The following is a 26,175-nucleotide window of genomic DNA, read 5'->3' on the forward strand; positions in this document are numbered from 1 at the left end:
CAAATTTTGGTGAAGTACACTAAAGCAGACATCAACAGCTTGCTATAGAATCGCTTTAAATTAAAAGTAAACCCAAAATACAAAACACCTTTTATTTGAAATATACACGTGAAAACGTGCAAAGATTTCAAAAACTCCCCGCCCCCCCCCCCCCAAAAAAAGTGTGTGTGTGTATATACATATATATAATAGGAGTCTCCATAACAAGGTCACATTCAAGGAATACATTATATGATATTTGCTCGTGATAAAAAAGAATTGCTGTCTGTGCTGGAAAAGCAGATGCTATCGATGATGATTGTTTTTAGGACTGTCACAAAAGTAAGGTCTGGCCATCTTAGGCTTTTTTCTTAGCGGCATTTAAAACTTTATCTTTCTGTCGGATTTCTTCCCTCAGTTTAACCTCTGTGATTCGCAAATGTCTGATGCTTGACTTCATCTCTTTCATTTTGACCTCCATAAGGGCTATAATGTCCCGCTGTTCATTGAGCTTTCTCAGCAGCTCCTCTGTGGTGGTACTGGAGGACATGGAGTAAGAATGGTCAGCAAACTGGGGCGATGGGTAATATTCAGGCATGGGATAAGTTTCTTCTCCTACAACTACTACTTGGAGTTGCTGATGAGAAGTAGCTGGAGAAAAGGCAGGTCCTCCTTCAGAATCTAGCTTGACAGTGAGATTGACTGGGTTTGATTGGTTGTGGGCTGAGGACCTTCCTATAGCAGGAGAAGACACGTCTACACCGCTCATATCTGTCCCCATACCAGGTGATGCACCTATTAGCATCATCTCAGCACTGCCTGCTGTCAGCTCCAGCACCTCCTGCTCCTGTCCTGCCAGTGACGTCACCAGGACCGCTGTGGAGTAATTTGCTTGTCTCTTCTTGCTTTTATCTCCCGGGCTGCCCCTGCGAGGTCTCTTCTCGTTTACTCCCCGAAGAGGAAAAATTGTCGGCACCCTAATGCTGTACGACTTGCGCCCACCGTGGAAGTGAAGGCTGCACACTCGGTGTCCGTTAGTGGGCTGAAAAGTATTAAAGCAGCCCGTCACTCCAGCCCGAGACACGTTCTTCAGCCACAGGTGTCGCAGCTCCGGATCTTTGGGGAACGTATAAAAGTGCAGACCTTTGTCCCGATGCGAATTGCTATAGCAACCCGGGACACAGCAGGTGAAGCCAGGCATCACTGCAACTGCAAACCGTTCACAAATGTACGAGAGGTCCAGTAAGACATACAACGGAAACTACATATCCCAGAACACCGTGAACTTCCGGTGCCAGAGAGGCGTTCTTACAAATGACGTCATATCCGAAAAGTTTCCAGCTGAGTTATTATCGCGAGATTGAGTTTTCACCAGCGCGGGATTGTGCCCATTAGAAAAGAGATTGGTTTAGCGGAGTTCTATTACAGGTACAGGATGTCTTATTGAATGTTGTTGTTGTGTAATGTATAGTATACTCTATGGTTTGTACATTTCAATGGGACTGACAGTTTCAGCTTCGGTAGGCATTTGGCTACAAGTTTAGGTAGCGGCGAATTTAAAAAAAGATATACAGCGATCTGCCTTAACATTATGACCACTGACAATAACGTTAATTATCCAGTTACAATGGCACCTGATATATTAGGGAGTAAGTGTTGTCTCTGGCTCAGACACGGGGGGCACTCAGCAGGGGACCCCAGAAGTGAACTATTGCCCAGAGCAGGTCAGTATAATACGTTTGTTATTTTTACCAGCTTGCTGACCGTATACTATAGATATACAGCGACTCTCCTGTGCAGGATCATGTAGCTAGTATGTGATCCTGTAAAACTTCCAGAGTTGGGGCGCGCTTGCTGCTGCCAGCCCACCCCCGCTGTGATAAGAGCCAGCAGGAGATATTTGGCAGGTACAGTGGACTCGATGTCTGCTGTCACCCACCGATGCTTCGGATGTCTGCTGTCACCTTCCGATGTCTGCTGTCACCTTCCGATGTCTGCTGTCACCCACCGCTGCTTCCGATGTCTGCTGTCACCTTCCGATGTCTGCTGTCACCTTCCGATGTCTGCTGTCACCTTCCGATGTCTGCTGTCACCTTCCGATGTCTGCTGTCACCCACCGCTGCTTCCGATGTCTGCTGTCACCCACCCATGCTTCCGATGTCTGCTGGCACCCACCCATACTTCCGATGTCTGCTGGCACCCACCCATACTTCCGATGTCTGCTGGCACCCACCCATACTTCCGATGTCTGCTGGCACCCACCCATGCTTCCATACACTGACTGAAAGGCGGTCTGCCTATGTAAACAAGGCAGATCAATGTTCTGTCACTACAGAAGACATGGATCCTAAGCAGAGGCACTGATCCATAACTTCTCCTAGTACAAACCCCTCCCCCCACAGTAGTAAAGCACATGTCAGGCACACAGTTAATCCTTTGAATGCCCCTGATGTTAACCCCTTCCTTCAGTGTCATTATTACAGTGACAGCGCATATTTTGTAGCACTGATAACTGTATTGGTGTCACTGATCACTGTATTGGTGTCAATGGTCCCCAAAAAGTGACAAATAAGTCCAGTTGGTGACCTGATTGTCCGCCGCAGTATCACAGTCCCGCTATGAGTAGTTAATCGCCACTATTCCTTGTAAAAAAGAAATAAAAAATATGCCATAGTTTGTATGTGCTAAAACATTTGCACAAACCCATGAATATGCGCTTATTGGGATTTTTATTACCAAAAATATGTAGCAGAATTTTATTTTTGCCTTAATTGGTGAAACAATTAGATTTTTTTAAATTGGATATGTTTTATGGCAGAAAGTTTAAAAAAAAAAAAAAAAAAAAAAAAGTTTTTTTGTTTATGTTCTAAAATTTTGTAAATACGTTTTTTTCCTGCACTGATGAGCACAGATAGGTAGCACTGATATGCAGCACTGATGGCCACTGATAGGTAGCACTGATGGGCAATAATGGACGCTGGTGGGCGGCACTGATGGATGGCAATGATGGGCACTGCGTTACTTTAACTGACAATTGCGCAGTCTGCATGACGCTGAATCTTAAAATGTATATCCTTTATTTCCCCAAATAGAACTTTTTTTTGGTGGGATTTGTTTACCTCTACAGTTTTTTTATTTTTTGCGCTATAAACAAATGTAAGGCAGACAATTTTGGGGAAAAAAAACATTATTTTTTTTTTCAAACTCTTCGTTTTTTTTTTTTTTTCAAATATAACTTTATTTTTATAACACAAAAGGGCATACAGCGGAAAAAAAAAATGAATACATAACAGCCAGACCATCATAAAAAACCAGGTCATCCTAAAAAGTAATTTATATCTTCACTACCCCCTCCATAAACTCCCACAAGAGGGTTACATTAAATTTATATAACTTCCCACAACATATAATCATAACTGGCAGTAAAATAAACCCTCAGGTTGCCCGTCTATTCCATGTTTGCCCCTCATTTATTAGAACAAGACAAACAAAACAAAAAAGGGGGGGGGGGTTGTGAAAGGCCAAGAGAGGCCAGAATATCGTCCTTGCCTGGGGAGTCCACCCCACCATCTTCATTCATGAATGCAGCAGGGCAGCACCCTCGTCCGACAAAATAAAAATGTTCCAAAGCTCCCAGGTCTCACAATATAGCTCCCGTTTACAATGTGATGTCAACACCAATTCCTCCATCTTATTAATAGCCTCTACGGTCCATAGCCAGTCCTTTACCGTAGGAGGACATAAGCTTTTCCACAACGCAGGGATACATGCCTTAACTGCACTAATTAGATGGCGCACCACCGATTTTTTCATATCGCTGTATAGCAATGTCTGATAGATGAAGCAAAAAAAGAGCCGGGTCCTCCTGAATAGAATATTCCGTAAACCTTTGAACAATAACTCTAACCTAAGACCAATATATTAAAAGTTTCGGGCAGAACCAAAAAATATGAAGTAATGTTGCGTCCCCCCCCCCCCGCAACGCCAGCAATTCGCCGACGCGTTCGGGAAGATCCTATGAAGTTTGTGAGGTGTATAATACCACCTAGTCAGTAACTTGAAATTGGTCTCTTGGATTTTGGTACAAATAGACGATTTAAAGGAAAGCCGAATAATTTTCTGTATTTGCAATGGTGTAAAAGTGCGATGTAAGTCAGATGCCCATTTGGTCAGACACGGCAGAGGAGGTCTATCCAACGGAATCGTTAGTAGACTATATAATAAAGAGAGAGTATGTGACAGGGCCCCCTCTTTCAGGCAATATTCTTCAAATCTAGTCAAACTACGTGCGAAATCTGCCGGATTTGGTAAAGTATGTAAAAAGTGATGAAGTTGCAAGGTGGACCAAAAGGTAAGCCTAAAGTAGCCATCCGCAGTCGTCAAAGTCTCCAATGTCGGCCAGCTATCCGATACTAGAAACTGGGCGACCCGAATATATCCAGATACGCCCATCGTCACCAAGTCTGGTGACGAAAAGCCCGGCATAAACCGCGGGTTTCCGATCACAGGAAATAATGGAGAACAAGGGGGGGAAAGAGAGTACCGCACAATAGCCTGATGGCATATTCGCAATGTAGTGCCCATAAGTGGGTGAAGACGCAATTGCAATGGCAAATCTGGGTAGCACCAAAGTGCACCCCTAAAGCCCCGTACACACGCACTGATTGTCGGCCGAACGATCGGTGCTGTCCTGTCCTGAAAACTGCTAAAGACTGCACACGCATTTTGTCGGCCAACAACAGCCGACTGCAGAAGTGATGTCATGTGATGGTTAACTTTCCGTTTTGTTTTTTCTTTTCTGAGCATGCCCAGTCTTGCTAATCTGCTGTTTGTTGGCCGAATTCTGTACTGACTGGCGAACAATCGGCTGTTCTGGTGACGGCCAACAAAAATGTTAAAGTCTGCATGCCAGATTCTGTTCGGCCGAAAAGTCGCAGTCAGTTGTCGGAAGCATCATACTAACAAGCCGACAATCGGACGGTGGCCGAATATTTACGGCCGACAATCGCTACATGTGTATGGGCCTTAAGAGGAATATTTGTCTGTGCTTGTTCTATAGTAATCCACAGTTAAGATGTTGAGGAGCCCACACCATCTTAATTAGATTGACTCGCCCAGCCACAGACAAGGGAAGTTTGCACCAACTCGTGCATTTAGAGCGGAACCTCTGCAGCAGAGGTACAAGGTTCAACGTGATATATTGGGTAGGATCAGGAGACACATGGATCCCCAAATATTTGAAGGAGTCAACCACTCGCACTGCGGATGCGCAGTCCGGAAGAGGCTGAGTTATGGGATCAAGGGGCATTAAAACAAGGGGCATTGATTTATCCCAATTTATTGAAAATCCAGACAAGGACCCAAAATAGTCAATAAGGGACATTACCGCCCACAAGGGTTCCCCTGTATCACCTAGGTAGAGCAGTGTGTAATCCGCATAGAGTGAGATAACGTGTGCACGGGAGCCCCTTCTGAACCCTACTATGTCAGGGGAGGACCGAATCCGCGCCGCTAAGAGCTCCAGTGCCATGGCAAACAGCAATGGAGATAGCGGGCAGCCCTGTCTAGTCCCCCTGTGCAAACGGGTCCAGAAAGCTCCCTGTTCACCCTCAGTCTGGCCGTGGGGGCAGCATATAGTACCCACACCCAGGTCAGAAAAGTACACCCATTCAACACTATCGAATGCCTTAGCGACATCTAGCGAAAAGTCTGCCCGGTTCCCCGGGTTGTCCACCGGGATCTGAAGGTTCAGAAATAGTCTGCGGAGATTAAGTGCCATCGATCTGGTCCCTATGGACAACCCCCTGGACAACAGAGGACAGCCTAGTGGCCAGTATCTTAGCAAGAATTTTAACATCCGTTGTGAGTAGAGATATGGGCCTATAAGAATCCGCCAAAAGCGGATCCTTACCGGGCTTCAGCAGTAAAACAACTATAGCTTCGGACATAGAGGCAGGAAGGTGGCCAACACGGAAGGCTTCGTTCTATATCCGCAGCAGCACGGGCACCAACTGCTCAGCGTATCGGCTGTAAACCTCAGACGGGATACCATCAGCCCCCGGAGATTTACCAGGCTTAGTAGATTTCAAGGCCGCATAAATTTAGTTGTCCGTAAGGGGGGCCCCAAGCACAGCCACGTCCAAGGCAGACAGAGAAGGCAACTCGCAGGAAGGTAAAAAATCTGCAATTTCCTGGGAGTCAGCCGAGATTTTAGAGGAGTAAAGATCAGCATAAAACTCCCCAAGCACTCTCCCTACGTCAGCCGTGGCGTGCCAGAGCACCCCCTGAGGATCCCTAATCGTGGGTATAAAGGCCACAGGTTGCTGCGAGCGAACCAGCATGGCCAACATATGACCTGTGTTTTCTCCCTCCTGAAAATACCTCTGCTGCAAGAAGAAGCGCTGGTTTTGAGCCTTTTGAATCGAGACCGATTTGGCCATAGACTGGGCAGTCAGCCAAGACCTCAGAGTGTCATCAGAAATATTCCACTTCAGTAGTCATGTAGAGAAACGCTGAGACACCAATCCCAACTCTCAATGACTCATCATGTGTGGATGATCTCAATTCAGCAAGTAAATACACACACTCAATAAGATGTTTCCTAGAGTGACTTATGTATATAGTAACACAGTGATTATAGGCTGAAGAGACAGGTTGGGTAGAGATGGTAGATGACAGACACTTGAAAGGAAATGTTCTTGAAAGTAAGATAGTAGCAGATGGGATGCAGACAGGTTTAGCAATCATGTATGGTAGCAGATGACAGAGTAGCAGGTGGACATACAAGAGAGATCAACCCAGTGCAAGAACAGGTGGTAGTAGGCTCAAGAGCTAGCTATCTTAGATAATGCAGATGTAGTAATAGTCCTTAGTATGCAGAGCTAGATAGTGTAAGCTTTAGTATGAAAGTTATAGAGGTTTCCCCTGTGGGGTACTTATCACTAATAGCAATGTAGTAGAGGAGAGGTTCGGCAAGAGCGGATGATCCGGTAGCGGGATACAGGGATCAGCGCAGCGTGGTTCCGACAGCGAGGTATGCTTGCAAGCATGAGAGCTTCAAGACAGGTTAGCATCAAGGCACAAAGCAGTTTGAACGAACACATGTGAGTGAGAGCCGGCGATCTAAATAGCCATCCAGTCCGGCGCTCAGTGATGACAGCATCAGTCTTAAAGGTGTATGCGCACCTTACCAAAAGAGAATGGTGGGGCGCATACACTTATGAAAGAGTAATTAGGGTACCCAAAGGTACCAGAACATTACAGTACCCCCCCCTTAAGGCCGGCTCCTGAAGGCCTCTGGAGCTGGTTTGTCTGGGTACTTCGCATGAAAATTGCGGATTAATCTAGAGGCATGTATGTCAGAGGTGTTTAGCCAGGTGTCGTCTTGGGGCCCATAGTTCTTCCATCGAACCAAGTACTGAAGTCTTCCTCTGTGGATACGAGAATCCAGAATCTCTTTTATCTCGTATTCTTCTCCACCTTCAACTTGTACAGGAGGAGGAGGTGGGATAGTAGGCCTTATTCCTTGGTCAGGAACATGGGGCTATAGTAGCGACACATGGAAAATGGGATGTATTTTGAGGTCTATTGGCAATGTAAGCTGTACTGCAGCTTTTCCAATAAGTTTCTTGATTGGGAAAGGTCCCAAGAACAGAGGTCCAAGCTTTTTGCTAGGGATTTTCAGTCTTAAATTTTTTGTTGAGAGCCAAACGAGGTCCACGATAGCGTACTGAGGAGAAGGTCTTCTGCGAAGATCATAGTACTTTTGTTGACTATGAGCGTGTGCAATGGTAGTATTAAGCAAACCCAGAGAGTCCTTTATTTGGGTAAGATAGTCTGAAGCTACTGGGTTATTTCAAGGAAGGATGCGTGGTGGAAGAATAGAGGGATGAAACCCATAGTTCAAGTAGAACGGACTCTGCTTGGTCGTACTGTGGGTTGCGTTGTTGTAGGCAAATTCTGCCAGAGGGAGAAGATCCACCCAATAATCCTGTTGGTAAGAAGTGTAACAACGTAAATATTGCTCGATGCATTGGTTGACTCTTTCAGTCTGTCCGTTGGTCTGCGGATGGTAAGGAGAAGTGAGCTTCCGCTCGATCCGTAGTATGTGACATAGTTCTTGCCAGAACTTGGAAATAAATTGTGATCCACGGTCAGACAGAAGAGTTTTTGGGATACCATGTAACTTAAAGACATGTTTCATCAGGAGTTCTGCCGTTTGTTTGGACGAAGGTAGTCTGCGAATAGCAATGAAATGTGCCATTTTTGTCAGATGGTCCACTGACACTAAGATGGTATTAAATCCTTTGGAAGGAGGCAATTCCACTATAAAGTCCAAGGACACAACTTCCCATGGAGTTTGGGGTATTGGTTGACTGCATAGTAGACCGGATGGTCTCGTAGTGTCAATTTTGGACCTGGCACAGACATTGCATGAAGAGACAAATTTTTGTATAGATGTTTTCATGTCAGGCCACCCGAATTGCCTGGTAATCAGATTAAGAGTTTTTGTCATACCCATATGTCCTGCCATAGGCACATCATGCGATAATTCCAAGATCTTGGTGCGTATGGTAGGTGGTATGTAAAGTTTGTCGTTGTAGTAGAGGAAGCCTTCTGCATCAGTATTTAGTTGTGGTGGGGGTGAATCCAAACTTATACCATGCAAAACCTCTTCCTTCAAGGAACGGACAATTCCAATAATGCGTTTGTGAGGTATTATAGGAACGGAAGGGATTTCGAAGTAGTTTTCTTCAGTTAGTCGTGATAGTGCATCCGCCTTTTTGTTCTTATCTGCAGGTGTGTAGGTCACTAGGAAGTTAAACCTTAGAAAGAATAGTGACCATCGTACCTGTCGGTGCGAGAGAGTTTTGTTAGTCTGAAGATATTGGAGATTTTTATGGTCCGTGTATATAAGTATTGGTAATTGGGTGCCTTCGAGTAGATGTCGCCAATTCTCCAGAGCCAATTTTATAGCAAGCAGTTCCTTTTCACCCACGGGGTAATTTATCTCGGGACTGCTTAGGGATTTAGAAAAAAAGGTGACTGGATGAAGTGGTGAAGTGTGAGTTGGTCGTTGGGAGAGTATTGCTCCTACTGCCATGTTTGACGCATCTACTTCCAGAATGTATTGGAGGGATGGGTCTGGATGGCGTAGTATGGGAGCAGAAGTAAACCTTGTCTTTAACAGGTGAAAAGCTTTATTTGCTTCATCTGACCATTTGGTTTTTTAATGCTAGTGAGCTGTGTGAGGGGTCTCACAATGGCAGAGAAGTTTCTAATGAACTTCCTGTAGAAATTCGAAAATCCAAGGAATCGCTGTAGCGCCTTGCGTGTGGTTGGTGTAGGCCAATCCTGAATGCAGGATATCTTACTCATGTCCATCTCGATTCCTGTTTTGGTTATGATGTAGCCTAGAAAGAGTACCTCTTCTTTATGAAACAAGCATTTTTTCTAGGGATGCACCGAAATTTCGGCCACCGAAATTTTCGGCCGAAAATGGGCCTATCCCATTTCGGCCGAAAATGGGTTAAAATGCCGAAATTAATGGCCGCAGCGCAGGTTTGAAAAGTCCCTGATTCTCCCGTCCGTAGGATAGGAGAATCAGTCTGTTCAATTAGGGGCCGTGGCTGCAGCAGAACGGAGCGTCTGTGACACCTCGTCTCTCACACAGCCCAGCAGCGAGCAGTACTCCCCCCTCCCAGACACGGACAGGAGAGGAGATAGGCACACACACAGCTCGTCCTCCTCCCCCTCCCACCCCAGTTTTTCTGTCTGCCCGGGGCCGCCCACTCTCCTATCTCGGCGTATGTGCAGGACAGAGAGGGAGATGTGGGCGGGAAATATGCAGAACAGCAAGCAGCTACGTACACATTCCAAGCCTTATGAATGAAATCTGAGCCATCCTTTTTTTTTTTTTTTCTCTAGCAAAGCGTCCACATGACAACCAGTGAAACTAAGTTGTTAAAACTCTTGGGCTATCTTGACCAGTATCTGCCAAAAGCTCCCTGCCTTTGAACTGAAAAGAAGCAGTGCAGAAATGGCAGTAACAAACACCAAATTATTCCAAACACAGTTCAATTACTTTGCTGTTTGTAATTAAGTTTATTTTAATGTTTGAAATAATGTCAGTTTTTAAAGACATGTACTTTATTTGAAGGTTACCCTGAAGCAGCAAATGTACTTTTTTCTCTTTGTATGTATACATAATGTTTCATTTAAGTTTATGCAATTCTGTGTTCTATAGGAACATAAAAATAAATCTTCTTGCATAAAAAAAAAAAAAAAAAAAAAAAATTAACCCCTTTTGTACTGCATTAGTGCAACCAGTATCAGTGCAGCGAGTGTTAATTAACACTGATACTGGTTGCACTAATGCAGCACAAAGGGGTTAATTAACTGCCACTGGTCGGTCACTAATGCATCAGTGACCAGCAGTGGCAATACATTAACCCCCCTCATGCTGCATAATACTAATACCATTGGTAATTAAATTAACCTCTTGCCAACCCTTCACAGTACATATACTGTGACAGGGTGGCAGCAACAGGTGTACGTCACTGCCTGTTTTTTGTGTATGCCCCTGTTCTATCTAATTTAAAATTATTTGGGGGAAAAAGTCATTTTCGGTTTCGGTTTCGGTTTTCGGCCAAGGGCCTCCTGCATTTTCGGTTTCGGTTTCGGCCCAGAATTTTCATTTCGGTGCATCCCTAATTTTTTCAGTTTCACATAAAGGTTGTGTGCAAGCAATCTCGATAATCCTAGTCTTACATGTCTTATGTGTTCAGACAGGGATCGTGAATATATAAGTATATCGTCCAGATATACCACAACACAGACATCTAGTAAGTCTCTGAAAATATCGTTTATAAATCGTTGAAAAACTGCAGGGGCGTTGCATAGCCCGAATGGCATTACAAGATATTCAAACAATCCGTATCTGGTTCTGAATGCAGTCTTCCACTCGTGTCCATCACGGATTCGAATGAGATTGTATGCTCCTTTCAGGTCCAATTTTGAAAAATAGGTAGCTCCACGCACCTGCTCAATGAGCTCAGGGATAAGCGGTAGAGGATAGCGATCTTTTATTGTAATAGCATTCAATTGCCTATAGTCGATGATAGGCCTGAGACTTGAGTCCTTATTGCGGACAAAAAAAGAGTCCTGCTGCTGTGGAAGAAGTGGAAGGTCTAATAAAACCTTTTTCCAAATTCTCATCCAAATAGTCTTTGAGATGGGAAAGTTCATCCTGTGAAAGAGGATAAACATGACCGAACGGCAATTTGCTATTTGGGAGTAGATCAATGCTACAATCATAGTCTCGATGGGGAGGTAGTGCTTGAGGATTTTTCTCAAGAAAAACCTCAGAGAGATCCTGATAACATAGTGGTGCAATCTCATCTGTCACCACAGACAGGATCTTCCCGAAAGACGGGAGGTTACACGTACCCTCGCAATAGCAAGAGAGGAAGGTCAGGGTCCGTTCCTTCCAATCTATGGTTGGTTGATGTGTGTGCAACCAGGGAAGTCCCAAAACAATAGGAAAGTGGGGTGAAGGTATTAGATCGAAGGTAGTGGTCTCCATATGAGACCCGTTAGTAGTGACTAGGAGTGCCTGTGTCTGATCAGTGATCGGACCAGAGGATAAAGGAACACCGTTAATAAGACTCACTGAGACAGGTTTAAGTTTAGAAATAATAGGAACTTTATTTAAAGCAGCAAAACGTATATCAATATAATTTCCACAAGATCCTGTGTCAATCATGGCCTTAGTAGTAATCCTGTTCTGGTCCCACTGTAATGTTAAGCAAACAGAAAGATAAGGGTTAGTGATTGAAGTTGTCAATCCCCCTAGGAGGACATGTGAACACTCACCCTTCTTTTTGTAGACTAGGGGACAGACGTTTATCTTGTGATCCGGGGATGCACAGTACAAGCAGAGATTACCAGATCGTCTTCTGGCTCTTTCCATAATTGATAGAGGTGGGCGTATGGTTCCTACCTTCATAGGAACGGGGTCAACGGCCGAAATCCGAGAAGAACTGGATAATGGCATTCCCATTTTCTCAGCCTTTCTTTCTCGTAGTCTTCTATCTATGGTGATACTGATTGTATCAATGCATCCAGGGTTTTTGGCAGATCCGCTCGGGCGAGCTCGTCTTTAACGGCCTCTGATAGGCCAAGCCTAAATTGGGTTTTCAGAGATGCATCATTCCATTCTGAATCAAGGGTCCATCTCTTGAATTCTGCGACAAAGTCTTCTACTGGTCTCCCACCTTGTTTCAAGGATCTTAATTGAAGATCGGCAGTACTCTGCCTATTGGGATCATCATATAGGCTAGTGAGTTCTGCTAGGAACAAGGCATAGGAGTAGAGAAGCTGATCGCTTTTCTCAAAAAGAGAGTCTGCCCAGGCCCGAGGATCGCCTGTTAGGTAAGAAATAATAGTACAAACCTTAATGTGATCAGTAAGGTAGGTACGGGGTTTTAGCAAGAAAAGTAACTCACATGCGTTTTTAAATTCGCGAAATTTTTTGCGATCGCCTGTAAATACCAAAGGATGATTTATTTTGGGTTCAGGGGACTGAGCAGTGGTAAGTTGTGTCAGTCTAATTACCTGCTGCGACAGAGCCTGATTGTCTTCTTTTAATTCAGCAAGTGCGTGTATTAACGCAGTTACTTGCTGTTTTAATTGTGTCATCTGAGTGGTTATTTCTGCTGAATCCATTTGTGGTTCGTTCAATCTGTAACGCTCCTGCGTTTTTATGTATGATGTGGATTTTCAGCTGCAGAAATATTCCACTTCAGTAGTCATGTAGAGAAACGCTGAGACACCAATCCCAACTCTCAATGACTCATCATGTGTGGATGATCTCAATTCAGCAAGTAAATACACACACTCAATAAGATGTTTCCTAGAGTGACTTATGTATATAGTAACACAGTGATGATAGGCTGAAGAGACAGGTTGGGTAGAGATGGTAGATGACAGACACTTGAAAGGAAATGTTCTTGAAAGTAAGATAGTAGCAGATGGGATGCAGACAGGTTTAGCAATCATGTATGGTAGTAGATGACAGAGTAGCAGGTGGACATACAAGAGAGATCAACCCAGTGCAAGAACAGGTGGTAGTAGGCTCAAGAGCTAGCAATCTTAGATAATGCAGATGTAGTAATAGTCCTTAGTATGCAGAGCTATATAGTGTAAGCTTTAGTATGAAAGTTATAGAGGTTTCCCCTGTGGGGTACTTATCACTAATAGCAATGTAGTAGAGGAGAGGTTCGGCAAGAGCGGATAATCCGGTAGCGGGATACAGGGATCAGCGCAGCGTGGTTCCGACAGCGAGGTATGCTTGCAAGCATGAGAGCTTCAAGACAGGTTAGCATCAAGGCACAAAGCAGTTTGAACGAACACATGTGAGTGAGAGCCGGCGATCTAAATAGCCATCCAGTCCGGCGCTCAGTGATGACAGCATCAGTCTTAAAGGTGTATGCGCACCTTACCAAAAGAGAATGGTGGGGCGCATACACTTATGAAAGAGTAATTAGGGTACCCAAAGGTACCAGAACATTACAGACGGGTCCCTCACATAAGTTTCCTCTGCCCTCGTTACCGCATCCAACACAGTAGTCTCCCATTGCTTGGTGTCTGTCTTAATGCTATTAACCATACGTATAAACTGACCTCTCATAAATGCCTTAGCCGCATCCCACACCACCCCCACCTCTGCGGAGTCCAAATTGTCAGCAAAAAAGGATGTCAGATTGGGTGGTAGGGGATCAGGACTAGGAAAGAGCGTCAGCCAGAATGCTTTGAGTTTCCAAAGGGATTTCCCCCTATTATCTATAAGGGACAGACAAACCCAAAGGGGAAAATGATCTGATACCTCCCGGGGAGCATAATCCGCCGCAACCACCAGAGGCAGCAGCGAACCATTACCCAACCCCAGATCAATTCTAGATAATCCCAAGTGAGACACCGAGAAGCACGAAAACCTTCGCACCTCAGGGTGGCCCAGCCTCCAAACATCTGTCAGTCCGAGTTCACCCACCAACCGAGCAAGGGGCGTAGCCCCCCCCCGGCTGGCATAGGTCCACTGGAGTGAGAGGAAAACCTATCCCAGGCAGGGGCAAGTACAGCATTAAAGTCCCCCATCATCAGCAGGGGCACATCAGGAAGTTGAGCAATATGTGGCACAATAAGTTTAAGCACCCCTGCAGAGTACGGGGGATGCACATACACCGCCACAAGTATACACCTAAGGCTTGCTAGCTGGCAGGATAAAACAACAAACCAGCCTTCAGGGTCAATCACAGACTTTGAGCATAGGAACCGTACACCTTTCTTAATCAAAATACACACCCCTCTCGAATAGGTGGAGTAAAAAGAGTTGAATTGGTGACTAAATACACTAGGAGCTAAACACGGGGTAGCGGAAGGAGACATATGGGTCTCCTGCAGACAACCACGTCCGCTTGCAGGCGTTTAATGGTGCGGAGCACTGCCGTCCTCTTAACCGGGTTGCCGAGGCCCCGCACGTTCCAGGTCATTACACAAACATTATCAGCCATACTCAAAGTGTAGCCATACACGGGAGCGTCAGGCATTCCGGCCAGAGAGGCAAGAAAGGGTGCCCAAAAGGGGTAAACTCACTACCCCCCTTCCGCACATCCCAACCAGAGTGAGACCACATCAGGAGCGGCCGTCCAGCCCATACAGTACCGGAGCAGCCCCAGCATAGAGAACAGTCAGTAGAAACGTCTTCAGCATAGGGTAACATCAATGCAGTAGAGCAACAAAATGCATGCAGGAAAAGCAAAAATTTAACCAAAGTCCAGGACCAGAAAAAAGGGGGGGATAAAAAGGTAATACACGTCTGCCACGTGTGAGGAAAGGGACAAGTCAATAGGGCATGTCCAGTCAGGACCAAGGGGGGGAAACCGGAGAGGGACCACAGATGCTAATGCAGTCTCCTCCAAAGTAGCAACCATATGAGGGGTAGCAGCCATGTGTGCAGCAAAAGAGCTCCCGCCATAACAGGAAAAGTATGTGTAACATTAAGTGCCAGGTACAGGCAGGAGAACTAACAGGATCCATGACTGGCCGATCAGAGTTCAAAAGGACCAGACGATAGGAACAGTCCTCAAGGGTCTTCTCTCCTAGGGGAGGCAGCCGCTCGCAGGGCCCTGCCATTCGCATCCAGCCATTGAACAGCAGCAGAAGGCTTATCGAAGAACAACACCTCATCCCGGGCCACTACCCGGAGCTTAGAAGGGTACAGCATAGCGTATTGAACATTCAAGTCCCGCAATCTCCGCTTGACCTCCACGAATTTCGCCCTCTGTTTTTGCACCTCCTCAGAATAATCGGGGAACAGGGAGATCCTTAAGTTGTCAATTTTCAGCCTCCCCTGCATGCCCCTGGCTTTAGTGAGGATGGTGTCTGGGTCCTTCTCTTCAAACTCCTCAATTATGAAAGTGCGTGGAGGGGCTCCAGGAGGAAGAGGGCGCATAGGCACCCTATGGGCACGTTCCACCGAAAACATGGTGGTAAAGGATTCTTGCCCAAAAGTGGAGAGCAACCACTTCTCAATAAAAGCCACAGGATCTTTACCTTCCGCCTGCTCAGGGATCCCAATTGCTCTGATATTGCTCCGTCTCATCCTATTCTCCAAGTCATCCAGGCGTGCAGCTTGCTGGTCTGAGAGCAGGGCAGTATGTTTCACTTCCCTTTGCAAAGGCGCCATGTCATCCTCCAGGGAGCTGACCCTGCCTCCACCGCTGCTGTCCTCTCCCTCAATTTCTGCATATCATGTCTCATGAACGATATCTCAGCCTTGACCCCCTTTAACTCAGCAGTCAGGGCCGTAATTGAAGTAGTACAGGTGGTAACCGCAGCCATAATGTCCCGCACTGTGGGTTCTGAATCAGGGGTAGGAGATGACTGCCTCGGGGCCTGGTCCGCATCTGCAGCCTCCCAATCCGCAATCTGGCGGGAGAGATCCCCCAGGGGTACGGTGTCATCCGTGTCCGAATGTGACCCCAGCGAGCCGGAACGATGGTCCCCAGACTGAACATGGGGGCCCTGGGTAGCAGGCTTAGCAAAAAGCTTCTGTGCAGCCTCCAGGTACGTGGTCTTCTGTGCTGCACGCTGCGGGGCGCCGCCATCTTGGGTCGGGCCGGCTCGAGCAGATTTACCCTCTTTACCCTTTGTAGACATTGTGGACGATAGATGAGGGACTCACCAGGTGATCACCACACTCCAGGGAACACAGGGCATCGGCTGACGGTAGAAATCAGAGCAGGATAAGAGGTTACACAGGATACCAACCAGGATCAGCTCACAGGATGCACGTCCGCTCACATCCGCAGCTCGGCCACGCCCCTCCAATCAGTGAGCTTTCTATCATAGGACCAGCAGGTGGGACATTGACAGCGGCCAGCATTTAAGACACAAGCTGTGTCAAAGCGGGAGATCCTCTTTGGGTGGTCTGGCTGGCTCTCCTCCCGTGATACCATGTACTGATGGGTACTGATCACGTGGTATTGATGAGGCTGTCCTAAGGGGCACTGATGAGGCTGCAATGATGGGTACTGATATGCTTTATGTTAATATTGTTAAAGTTGTTTAAAATTTTATTTTTGTAACTTAATTCTGCATAAAACATTTAACAGTGACAATTCATGAGATAATTTGTGATGGAATGATTAGGGGTAGGGCAACTGATGGTGAGTAACTCTTAGGCCTGGCTAGTGGCTCAGGACTTTTAGCCCTGTATATAGGGATAGACCGATTTATCGGCAAGGCCGATATGCACTTTCCCTGATTGTATCGGCCTCGGAACTGGCCGATATTGCCAATATTTTTGTGACGTCATTATGCCTCCTTAGGCCGCCTCCCTCGCCTTGGACAGCCTCGTCTTGAGTCGGGACTAGTCTTGTGGGAGTATCACAGCCATACACCCACCCACCCACCCACGCACAGCAGCCCGCTGCCAGTCAGCCACCCACATCAACAGGCCCTGTACCAGCAAGCCTGCCACAGGCACTGTACCAGCGAGCCAGCCAGCCACAGGCCCTGTACCAGCCAGCCACCCACAGCCCCTGTGCCAGCCTGCCACAAACCGCAGGGTGCCAGCCAGCCAGCCATTAAGCATTTAACAAAAATGAACATGTTCAGTACCAGATTTGTGTCTACAATTGTCTATTTTTCAAAACTTTAAATGTACAAATTATCGGCCTGTATCGGCTTATACCGATATTTTGGTTACAACGTATCGGTATCTGCCCTGAAAAAAACATATCGGTCTATCCCTAATATATACATACATACGCACACCCCCAGCCTTTTATCATTAATAAAAGAAATTTGTGAACCCTGCCAGTGTCGCTTACTTTTTCACTCTACATGGAAATGGTTTCTCCTCCCACAATGTATTTAGAATGATTGGGAGAGATAGCAGTTACCTGACGACAACTAATATTGATGCAAGCTGTTTAGGCTAGGTTCACACTCATGCAGGTTGCAGTTGATGCATTTTCCAGGTGCGTTATATTTTTTTGGTGTTTTTAAATGAGTTTTTGATGCATTTTGCGTTTTTGGGAGGTTACTGTTGTTATGCAGGAGAAACCAGAAAAAGCGCATCACAAACTCAAAACACTGCATTTTTTTATTTGTTTCTGCTGCATTTCCAGTGAAGTCATGGAACCAAAAACCTAACTTAAATTCCTAAAACACACCACCCAACACACAAAATGCGCAGATGTGAGCGCGACCCATAAGAAATCATGTTAAATGGGCTGTAGTGCATTTCTGCTAAACTGAAACCCACTGAAAAACATAGAGGTGTGAACCAGACCTAGAAGGTTCAAGGAGTGGTGTCGCTGTTATGGCAGCGACTGGAATTATTGCTGCTTTAGCTGCAGCACGATGTTTAAATCTTAAACTATCTTGCAGCTGTAACCAGGGGTCTTTGCATATATACTGGTTACCGGGCAGTGAGAGTAAATTAAAGAAAATTGGGGTTAAATCTGCTTGAATCTTTTTATTTTGAATTGGAAATACAGCTATTATATGTATATATTCAGTGCATTTGTTTTAATGACCCTTTTCAATATATTCTTTTAAGGAAAATGGAAGATTATTCTCCAGAAAACCTTACCACCCGTTCTTTGCTAAAGGGTATTTTAGCAACTGAGATTGTTCGTCCGGCAGTAAAACACCAACCTAAACAAAGGTATAATGTGTAATATTTATCTTCTTGAAAGTGTAAATAAATTAATGGTAGCACAATTGTCAAGTTAAAAGGGGAATGCTGAAGGCTTTAATGATTTCTGCTTGTTTTTCTTTGTCACTTTGTGTTTGGTGTGGAGAACTCTGTGTGCATAGGAAGATTCTGAATATACACAGACAAAAGCAGAGAAGCGCCTCTAAGTGCACTAAGACAGTGTATTTGAATAAACTCCACAACAGGGCTACTTATAATAGATAGGTAAGAAAAACGGACACATCAATAAGTGTATGTCCGGAATGCCAGTTGGAGCGGGCAGCGGGAGCTGCTGCTACCACCAGGTGGAATGTGACCGTAGTCCCCGTGTGGAGGAGAAAGCCAGCCGAAGTCCTTCCTGAAGCCGGTGAAAAACAACCGAGAACAGGATGATTCGGGCAGGGCACAGGACCTGAATGCAACACGTTTCGGAGCATGTGCTGTACCACATAGGGGCATGTGCACTCCCTTCTCATGCAAATTTAAACACCTAATTATGTGGTACATATACACACACCAATTGGCCCGGAGTTTCCTGCCAGCTCGTGAAGAAAATTATGGTGTTCTGTAGAGCTGCATGATTCTGGTGAAAAAAATGAGAATCACAATATTTTTGTTGCTTAGAATAAAGATCACTTATTCTGACTAACTTATTTTATTTTAAAGATTCACAACATCTAAACATTAGGTCCTCAAACAAGATGGCAATAATGTATCTAGGTTTTCTACCTTATCAAATCCCTATCTGTCCCCAAAAAAGGATGTATTCTATTATGCAATAAAATGCAAAACCTAAACCGTATAATGTGCGGACATAGCTGAAATGAAAAAGTTGCTCTGGGACTTAAGGGGATTTTAGAAGAAAAAGGCCTGGTGACTTAATAGTAATAAAGAGCTATATAGTTTGACCATTCTGGTAAACAAGTCCTTGGTGCGAATAACTCTTTCCATTAAATAAAGTTCCTTGTTAGCAGGCGTACCCATCTGATATATTTCACAGAAACTTTTTTTTTTTTTTTTGGTGCTCCAGATGAGGCATGAAATTTTACAGAAACATTTAGTAGGAATGCATATATTATCTAAATATGCCAAGATACTGTATCTAAATAAATTACTGAAAAATATTGAACTGGTATTTAAATAAAAAAAATTATGTAGTTTTCATCATTTACCCACCCAGTAACATTATCATGAGTGTCTCTGCTGCTCTATAAAGAGCTAGGGTAAAGGTAGCCTGGAGTGGAGGGACTGAAGAGGAAGCCGTCGGCCATGGTGGAGCCAGCGTGGAACGCAAATGGCCCCGCTACCGGAACTGATGTCAGCAGGGAATTCTGCTGACGTCCGTTCTGGTATCGGCACCGTTTGTGTTTCACGCTGGCTCCACCGCAGCTGATGGCTTCCCCTTCAGTCCCTCCGCTCCAGGCTACCTTTACCTTACCATCCCGCCACAAGGTATATGCTGATAAGAATCGTGAACATGCTGGATGGAGATTGTAAGGGGTGGGGGGGGGGGGGGTGTGAATTGAGATCACAATTTTTTTACAATTTAATCGTGCAGCTCTAGTGTTCGGGATAATCGTGCAGCTCTAGTGTTCTATACTCCGATCCATCCCTCTACACTGTTTTTCTCCCTCATGTAAATAAAGTAGCTTGATACGCTACACCCTCGTGGTAAATTTAAAAAGTTGGAAAGACTCACCCACTCTACCAATCAGCAATGGTGGGATGAGTTTTTTTAAAAAAAATACCTTTCATCCAAAATCACCCCTAGAGGTTTATGGGTCTGGAAAAACTGCTTCTTTTTTGACCCTGAGCATTAAAAAAAATGGTCCAGTATATCAGAATTCTGCTCCTCCAAATGGATTGAGGTTTTTTTTTTTTCCCCCTGAGACGTATTAAATTCCAACAGCTCACACATCTAGTGCAGATTATCTAACAAAAAAATCATTGATTTTGGGTCATCTATCCCTATCTCTTGGCTAGATACCCTCAAAAAGAACACCAAGCTATATACAGTAATTTAACAAAATGAACATGTGAAGGCTTTATTACCAGAATCAAAAAAGTGGTTGTACCTATTTGAACATTGGCGGGACAGTGTGTGCATCCTGGTAAAAATGCCTGGAATGCACACACATCATGCCAAGTATATTTGGAGTTTAGAGAAAAGCTGCAAAACTTATAGAATCCTTAACACTAAAAGTGTGTCTTTCACTATGTGATGGGTGGCAAAATGTTTGAGGGGTTGGTTTATTAATTCGATTACCACGGATATCTGAGACATACTTTTTTTTTAGATTTCCAAAAGTTTTTTTTTTTTTTTTTTGGTCTTGCCGACGTAAAACCAACACACCCACATGTGGGAAGGTTGACCACACCAACGGTGTCGTAATTTACAAAGTGTGTAGTTTCCAAAGTAGTGCCATTGGGGAGGTCAATTGTTTTGCCTGGTGTGACATACTGACGATAAGAGCAATTACCACACTTAAAAGTGCCCCACTGGAGTGACCCGCATGGGTCTTTACACATACTTTTCAAAACGTGACTCGCCACCCTTAGGGACCGGTTGCGCCTAAAGGTAACATAGGGTTATGATCAATGTATTAACTGATTTTGGAATCCCGTTGATGCCAGTGAGTTTGTAGGACTTCCTGTAGGAAGTTGCTCTGAGTGTTAAATCGATTGATAGGTTTATTTTTTTGATGTTGTGTTATTTGGAAGTAGCTCATGTTGTCTTAAAAGGGGATCCCTAGACTTCCACAACTGTTAAGTCTGACTCCAAGTCCTTGCATAGACATGTGCTCCCACCAGTTTAAAGTGGGATTAAACCCAAAACCAAACCTTTACTTTATTGCAGCTTAGCAATTCTCAGGTGTGATGGCTGCATTAGTTTTCTTCTAAGGCTTTCTTTCCTTTTTGTTTTTTGTTTTTTTTGTAACCTGGTAATTCTGCCAGTCAATGTGTTTTTTTCAACAGAACAAGCTATCCTGCAAATGTAGCAGTTAGATTATTGAATCAAATCATTAACCACTGACAAGGGTGCTTAAAGTTATCCGCTCTTATTTATTCATGTAAAACCTTTTATCCCAAAAGAAAAAACTGTATTTGTTTATAGTGTTAGTTGGGTTTTGGCTTCAGTTTTGTTTTATTATATATATATCTATACCATCTGATACATCTATCAACCCCCCACCAGTGGTGTATTTAGGTTTTGTGCTCCCCCAGGCCTGACTAAACTTGGGCACCCCCTAATTTAAATATGCCACACCCCTTCCTGTTAATGACCCGCACTGTCATCTGTAAACCACAGACCACAACCACAGTCAGTGCCCATAAGTTCAGCCTCATCAGTGCCCATCAGTGCAGCCTTATTGCTGCCCATCAGTGCAGCCTCATTACTGCCCATCAGTGCTGCCTTATCAGTGCAGCTTAACAGTTCATCTTATCAGTGGCCATCAGTGTGCCCATCAGTGAAACATATCAGTGCCCATCAGGACAGCATATCGGTGCAGCCCCATCAGTGAAGCCTTTCAGTGCCGCCTTGTGCCTATCAGATCAGCATATCAGTGCTGCCTTATCATTGCTGCCTCATTAGTGCCCATCAGTGCAGCCTATTAGAGCACATCAGTGCAGCATATCAGTGCCCATCAGTGCAGCCTTATCAGTGCCCATTAGTACAGCCTCATGTCACGGGATTAGTAAGATTACTCCTTTCTTTTATGTGGACTTGTTTGCTGCTACTGATTTGTAATCATAGGATTATTTCACTTATTTGTATAATGATTAGGAAGTCCGTAGTCATTCTATAAATAAGTGAAATAATCAGTGGCAGCAAACACAAGTCCAAATATCCTAAAAGAAAGGAGTAATCTTACTAATCCAGTGACACATTGCAATAGCACATTTGGAGGTGAGCAGATCCAAAATATTATTGCCATCATATACAATTAAGTCTTAATTGTATATGATTCAATTCAGAATGCTCGCTCAAGGACAAGGATGTTTAAAGAAATTAAATTATATATTATTGACATGATGACTGCGATACCTGGAAGCGGAGGAGGGTAGGTGGAGCATTAGGCTGCAGTGCCACACTGATTAGCATTGGCGGCCGTGGTGCCAGTTGTATTAATTAAGTGTGGTCGGCGGCTTGCGGTCTGTCCGAATGTCCTCACCGGCCGATATTATCATACCGGCATGTAGCAGTGTGACTGCTTTATGGGGGTGCCAGACTAACGTGCCTCCTGGACCCTGCCCTCTGGCCCAATTCGCCCCATAGGACTGGCACTATACTAAAAGTGTAACGCAAGCCGGTGGGGACCCTTTTTGTGTGGGAGCCAGGAGGAGGCTTTTTTTTCGTGCGGGTTGCAGCTTTTTTTGCTGCCCCCTCCAAAGTGCCGCCTAAGGCCTGGGCCTTGGCCAAGATACAGCACTGCCCCCCACCCCAACAATGCTGCTCCTCAAAGGTGTCTCTGTTGGTCCTTCATTCAGAGTGGGGGCACTCTAATACAGGAAGTGATGTATTGGCCAGATTGCCAGGTGAAAACCGAGAGAAAAAAGCCTTAAAGAAAATGAATGCAGCCAGAAAATCTTAAAATTGGTAAGCTGCAATATACAATATTTAAACTCTTTTCTGAGAGTCTTCCAGGACAGCCAGATACCCACCTGGTGTTGTCTTATATTATATACATATATATATATATATATATATAATGTATATATGTGTTTTACTGGATGTCCTACGGTTATCGAGAATACTGAAGGTGAGGACTAGGGCAACGCCTTTTATTTTATTGGGGTTAATTTGTTTACTGTCCTGGTAGGAGGAGCCCTATGTCTCATGGGCTGTCCTGGAAGACTCTCAGAAAAGGAGTTACCTGTAAGTCTAACTTACTTTTTTTTTTTACTTCTTTTACAACATTTTCAATCTTTTTTTGCACTATAAAAAAAAAAAAAAAAAAAAAAAAGGAAAAATCCCAGTGGTGATTACATACCACCAAAAGTGGAAAAGAATCCGCGCTTAGGATAATATCGAAGGGAGGGGGTAGAAAAAAGCGATTGGCTGCAGCCCACTTCAGAATATAACCCACTAGAGATTATATTGGATATATAGAGGAAAAAAGAAGAAGTGCTTGGCGCTGCCAATATATGCGTTAGAAGTGTGGAAGGTAGAAACTAGTATAAAGAACACAGATGTCACAAATATTATAAATATTATGCACGATTGAAAAAAGTGATGGATGTTAGATAAATAAGTGAGGTATTAAATGAGGTAAAAACAGGAATAAAGTGTAAGAGCATAAAACCTAAAACCCAATATTTAAATGTATGCAGAAAAATAAATAGGTATGCAAAAATGAATGAATAGAAAATGACATATACATCCACAATATACTCTAGTAAAAAATATATATATATAGTGCCCTTCAAGTGAGGGTGAAGTGGTGGTGTTAAAACAATAAATAAATATATAAATTCAGAAATGGTATTATAGTGCAGTGAATATTTGGTGATATGTAACACAGGTGTATAAGTGATAATAAAAAGGTAAAGTAGAAAAAATTAGTAAATATAAATTAATTTACAGTGACTCGAGTGACCAAAAAGTGACATGTGCAAAAAAGGAGGAGAAACCTCAATCCCAAGCCTGGGAAGAGAGAGTGCCCAATATGGTTCCCCAAAATGACAATGGGGTGGGCCACAGATGAAAGAAAATAAATCCAAAAAATTAATAATAAAAAATGCTGAAAAAATATAAAATGGTGGCTAGGTGATTGTTACGCAAAATATCTCAAGATCAATAGTGTGCTAGTGAAAAAATGCGCAAAGAATGTGGTCAAAAATGCATAAGAAAAAACATCCACTGAGTCCTTAAAAAGCGCATAGAGGTATAACAGTCCAAAATGGTGATGAGGTGCCAAAATCGCAGGTGCGACCGGTTGGATGGTTCTTAGAGTGAAGACTATGGTGCTCCCCTATTCAATGGGTCCGGTGCTCCCCTTTCTAGTAAATACCGAGCTTACCAGAAAGTACTACCCCTACAGGGGTAGAGCGCAGGTCGATATTTGTAGGGATCGCTCCCAGAGCAGAGGGGTCCGGTCACCTGGTCCACTTCTAATATTCCAATTGCCCGAGTCACAACTACTTGGCGTGTTAGTAGGGGTGTTCCAACATTAATGCTCCAACCAAGCCATTCCAGGACATGTGTATAAATAAAGAAAGATGTTATACTTATACAGACATGGAATGATTGCCAGGCTACCAGACTTCTCATTATGATTATCGGATTCATTCGGAGTTATAATGAGGGCATTTTTCTAGTATTAGATTTCTTGTTCCACAGTTTTTGTTTTTTGTTTCCGTTTTTTGTTTCCTTTTTTGTGTCCCTTTTTCCGGACTAATTTAGAACCGTTTACCATCATTTATTGCTGAGTATACATCGTCCTTTATGAATAAGCATCATCACCTAGTCTGCTGACAGTTCCGGGGCTGGCTTAACCAACCGGAAATCCCCTGTGTAGTGAATATCCTCGCCACTTATCGTAGGAGCCAATCAGCATCAGTTTTCTCCCAGCAACTGATGACAAAGGACAACCGTTTTTTCTGATTGGCCCTCGGATTAATGTGCATTGTATTAGGAGGTTCTTCCTAGCAACAGATGATCATACTCCCAGCTTTTTTCTGATCGGTCCGCTGACCAATAGGCGTTTTTAGTTGAATCGGGTTGCCTGGCAACCACTCTACATTTAAGGAAGCGGAATTGATGTGGCCAGCGCTACTCCTGATGACGTCATACGACGAAACATGTAGAGTGCGCACCGCATCACTTCCGCTTGCATTGTATTGATCGGCTCGGGACACAGCTCCGGTCGGGAGAACGCTTACCGTTCATCACCCCACCGCCAGAGAGGACCTTGCGGCTCCTAAGTCCTGAGGGATCGTTAGCATTGTTTTTATGTGAGTACCTGCTTTTATCTTGGATGTTTTAATAAAAGTCTAGCGGTATTTCACCATTTGGAGGCATCTTTCTTTATTTATACACATGTCCTGGAATGGCTTGGTTGGAGCATTAATGTTGGAACACCCCTACTAACACGCCAAGTAGTTGTGACTCGGGCAATTGGAATATTAGAAGTGGACCAGGTGACCGGACCCCTCTGCTCTGGGAGCGATCCCTACAAATATCGACCTGCGCTCTACCCCTGTAGGGGTAGTACTTTCTGGTAAGCTCGGTATTTACTAGAAAGGGGAGCACCGGACCCATTGAATAGGGGAGCACCATAGTCTTCACTCTAAGAACCATCCAACCGGTCGCACCTGCGATTTTGGCACCTCATCACCATTTTGGACTGTTATACCTCTATGCGCTTTTTAAGGACTCAGTGGATGTTTTTTCTTATGCATTTTTGACCACATTCTTTGCGCATTTTTTCACTAGCACACTATTGATCTTGAGATATTTTGCGTAACAATCACCTAGCCACCATTTTATATTTTTTCAGCATTTTTTATTATTAATTTTTTGGATTTATTTTCTTTCATCTGTGGCCCACCCCATTGTCATTTTGGGGAACCATATTGGGCACTCTCTCTTCCCAGGCTTGGGATTGAGGTTTCTCCTCCTTTTTTGCACACGTCACTTTTTGGTCACTCGAGTCACTGTAAATTAATTTATATTTACTAATTTTTTCTACTTTACCTTTTTATTATCACTTATACACCTGTGTTACATATCACCAAATATTCACTGCACTATAATACCATTTCTGAATTTATATATTTATTTATTGTTTTAACACCACCACTTCACCCTCACTTGAAGGGCACTATATATATATATTTTTTACTAGAGTATATTGTGGATGTATATGTCATTTTCTATTCATTCATTTTTGCATACCTATTTATTTTTCTGCATACATTTAAATATT

At 44.1% G+C, this 26,175-nt stretch overlaps 2 protein-coding genes across 2 annotated transcripts in view; one reads left to right on the forward strand and one right to left on the reverse strand.

The window, feature by feature from the left end:
* Positions 1-298: 298 nt before the first annotated feature.
* On the reverse strand, positions 299-1,341 carry THAP11 (THAP domain containing 11). The gene has a single exon (XM_082271073.1). The coding sequence runs from the start codon at positions 1,178-1,180 to the stop codon at positions 338-340; it is 843 nt and encodes a 280-aa protein (XP_082127199.1). The 5' UTR covers positions 1,181-1,341; the 3' UTR covers positions 299-337.
* The window catches only part of CENPT (centromere protein T), a 365,158-nt gene continuing 340,273 nt past the window's right edge, over positions 1,291-26,175 (forward strand). Inside the window, exons 1-2 of the mRNA XM_082271075.1 lie at positions 1,291-1,407; positions 18,107-18,214. Coding sequence (XP_082127201.1) covers positions 18,111-18,214 — 104 coding nt within the window. The 5' untranslated portion in view covers positions 1,291-1,407; positions 18,107-18,110. The remainder of the gene's footprint in view (positions 1,408-18,106; positions 18,215-26,175) is intronic.

Source organism: Pelophylax lessonae, assembly GCF_965119305.1.
Source record: "Pelophylax lessonae genome assembly, chromosome: 10".
NCBI lineage: Eukaryota > Metazoa > Chordata > Amphibia > Anura > Ranidae > Pelophylax > Pelophylax lessonae.

Bases quoted from the DNA above. Each gene is read 5' to 3' on its own strand.
- THAP11 (XM_082271073.1), bottom strand. From the start codon at position 1,180: ATGCCTGGCTTCACCTGCTGTGTCCCGGGTTGCTATAGCAATTCGCAT.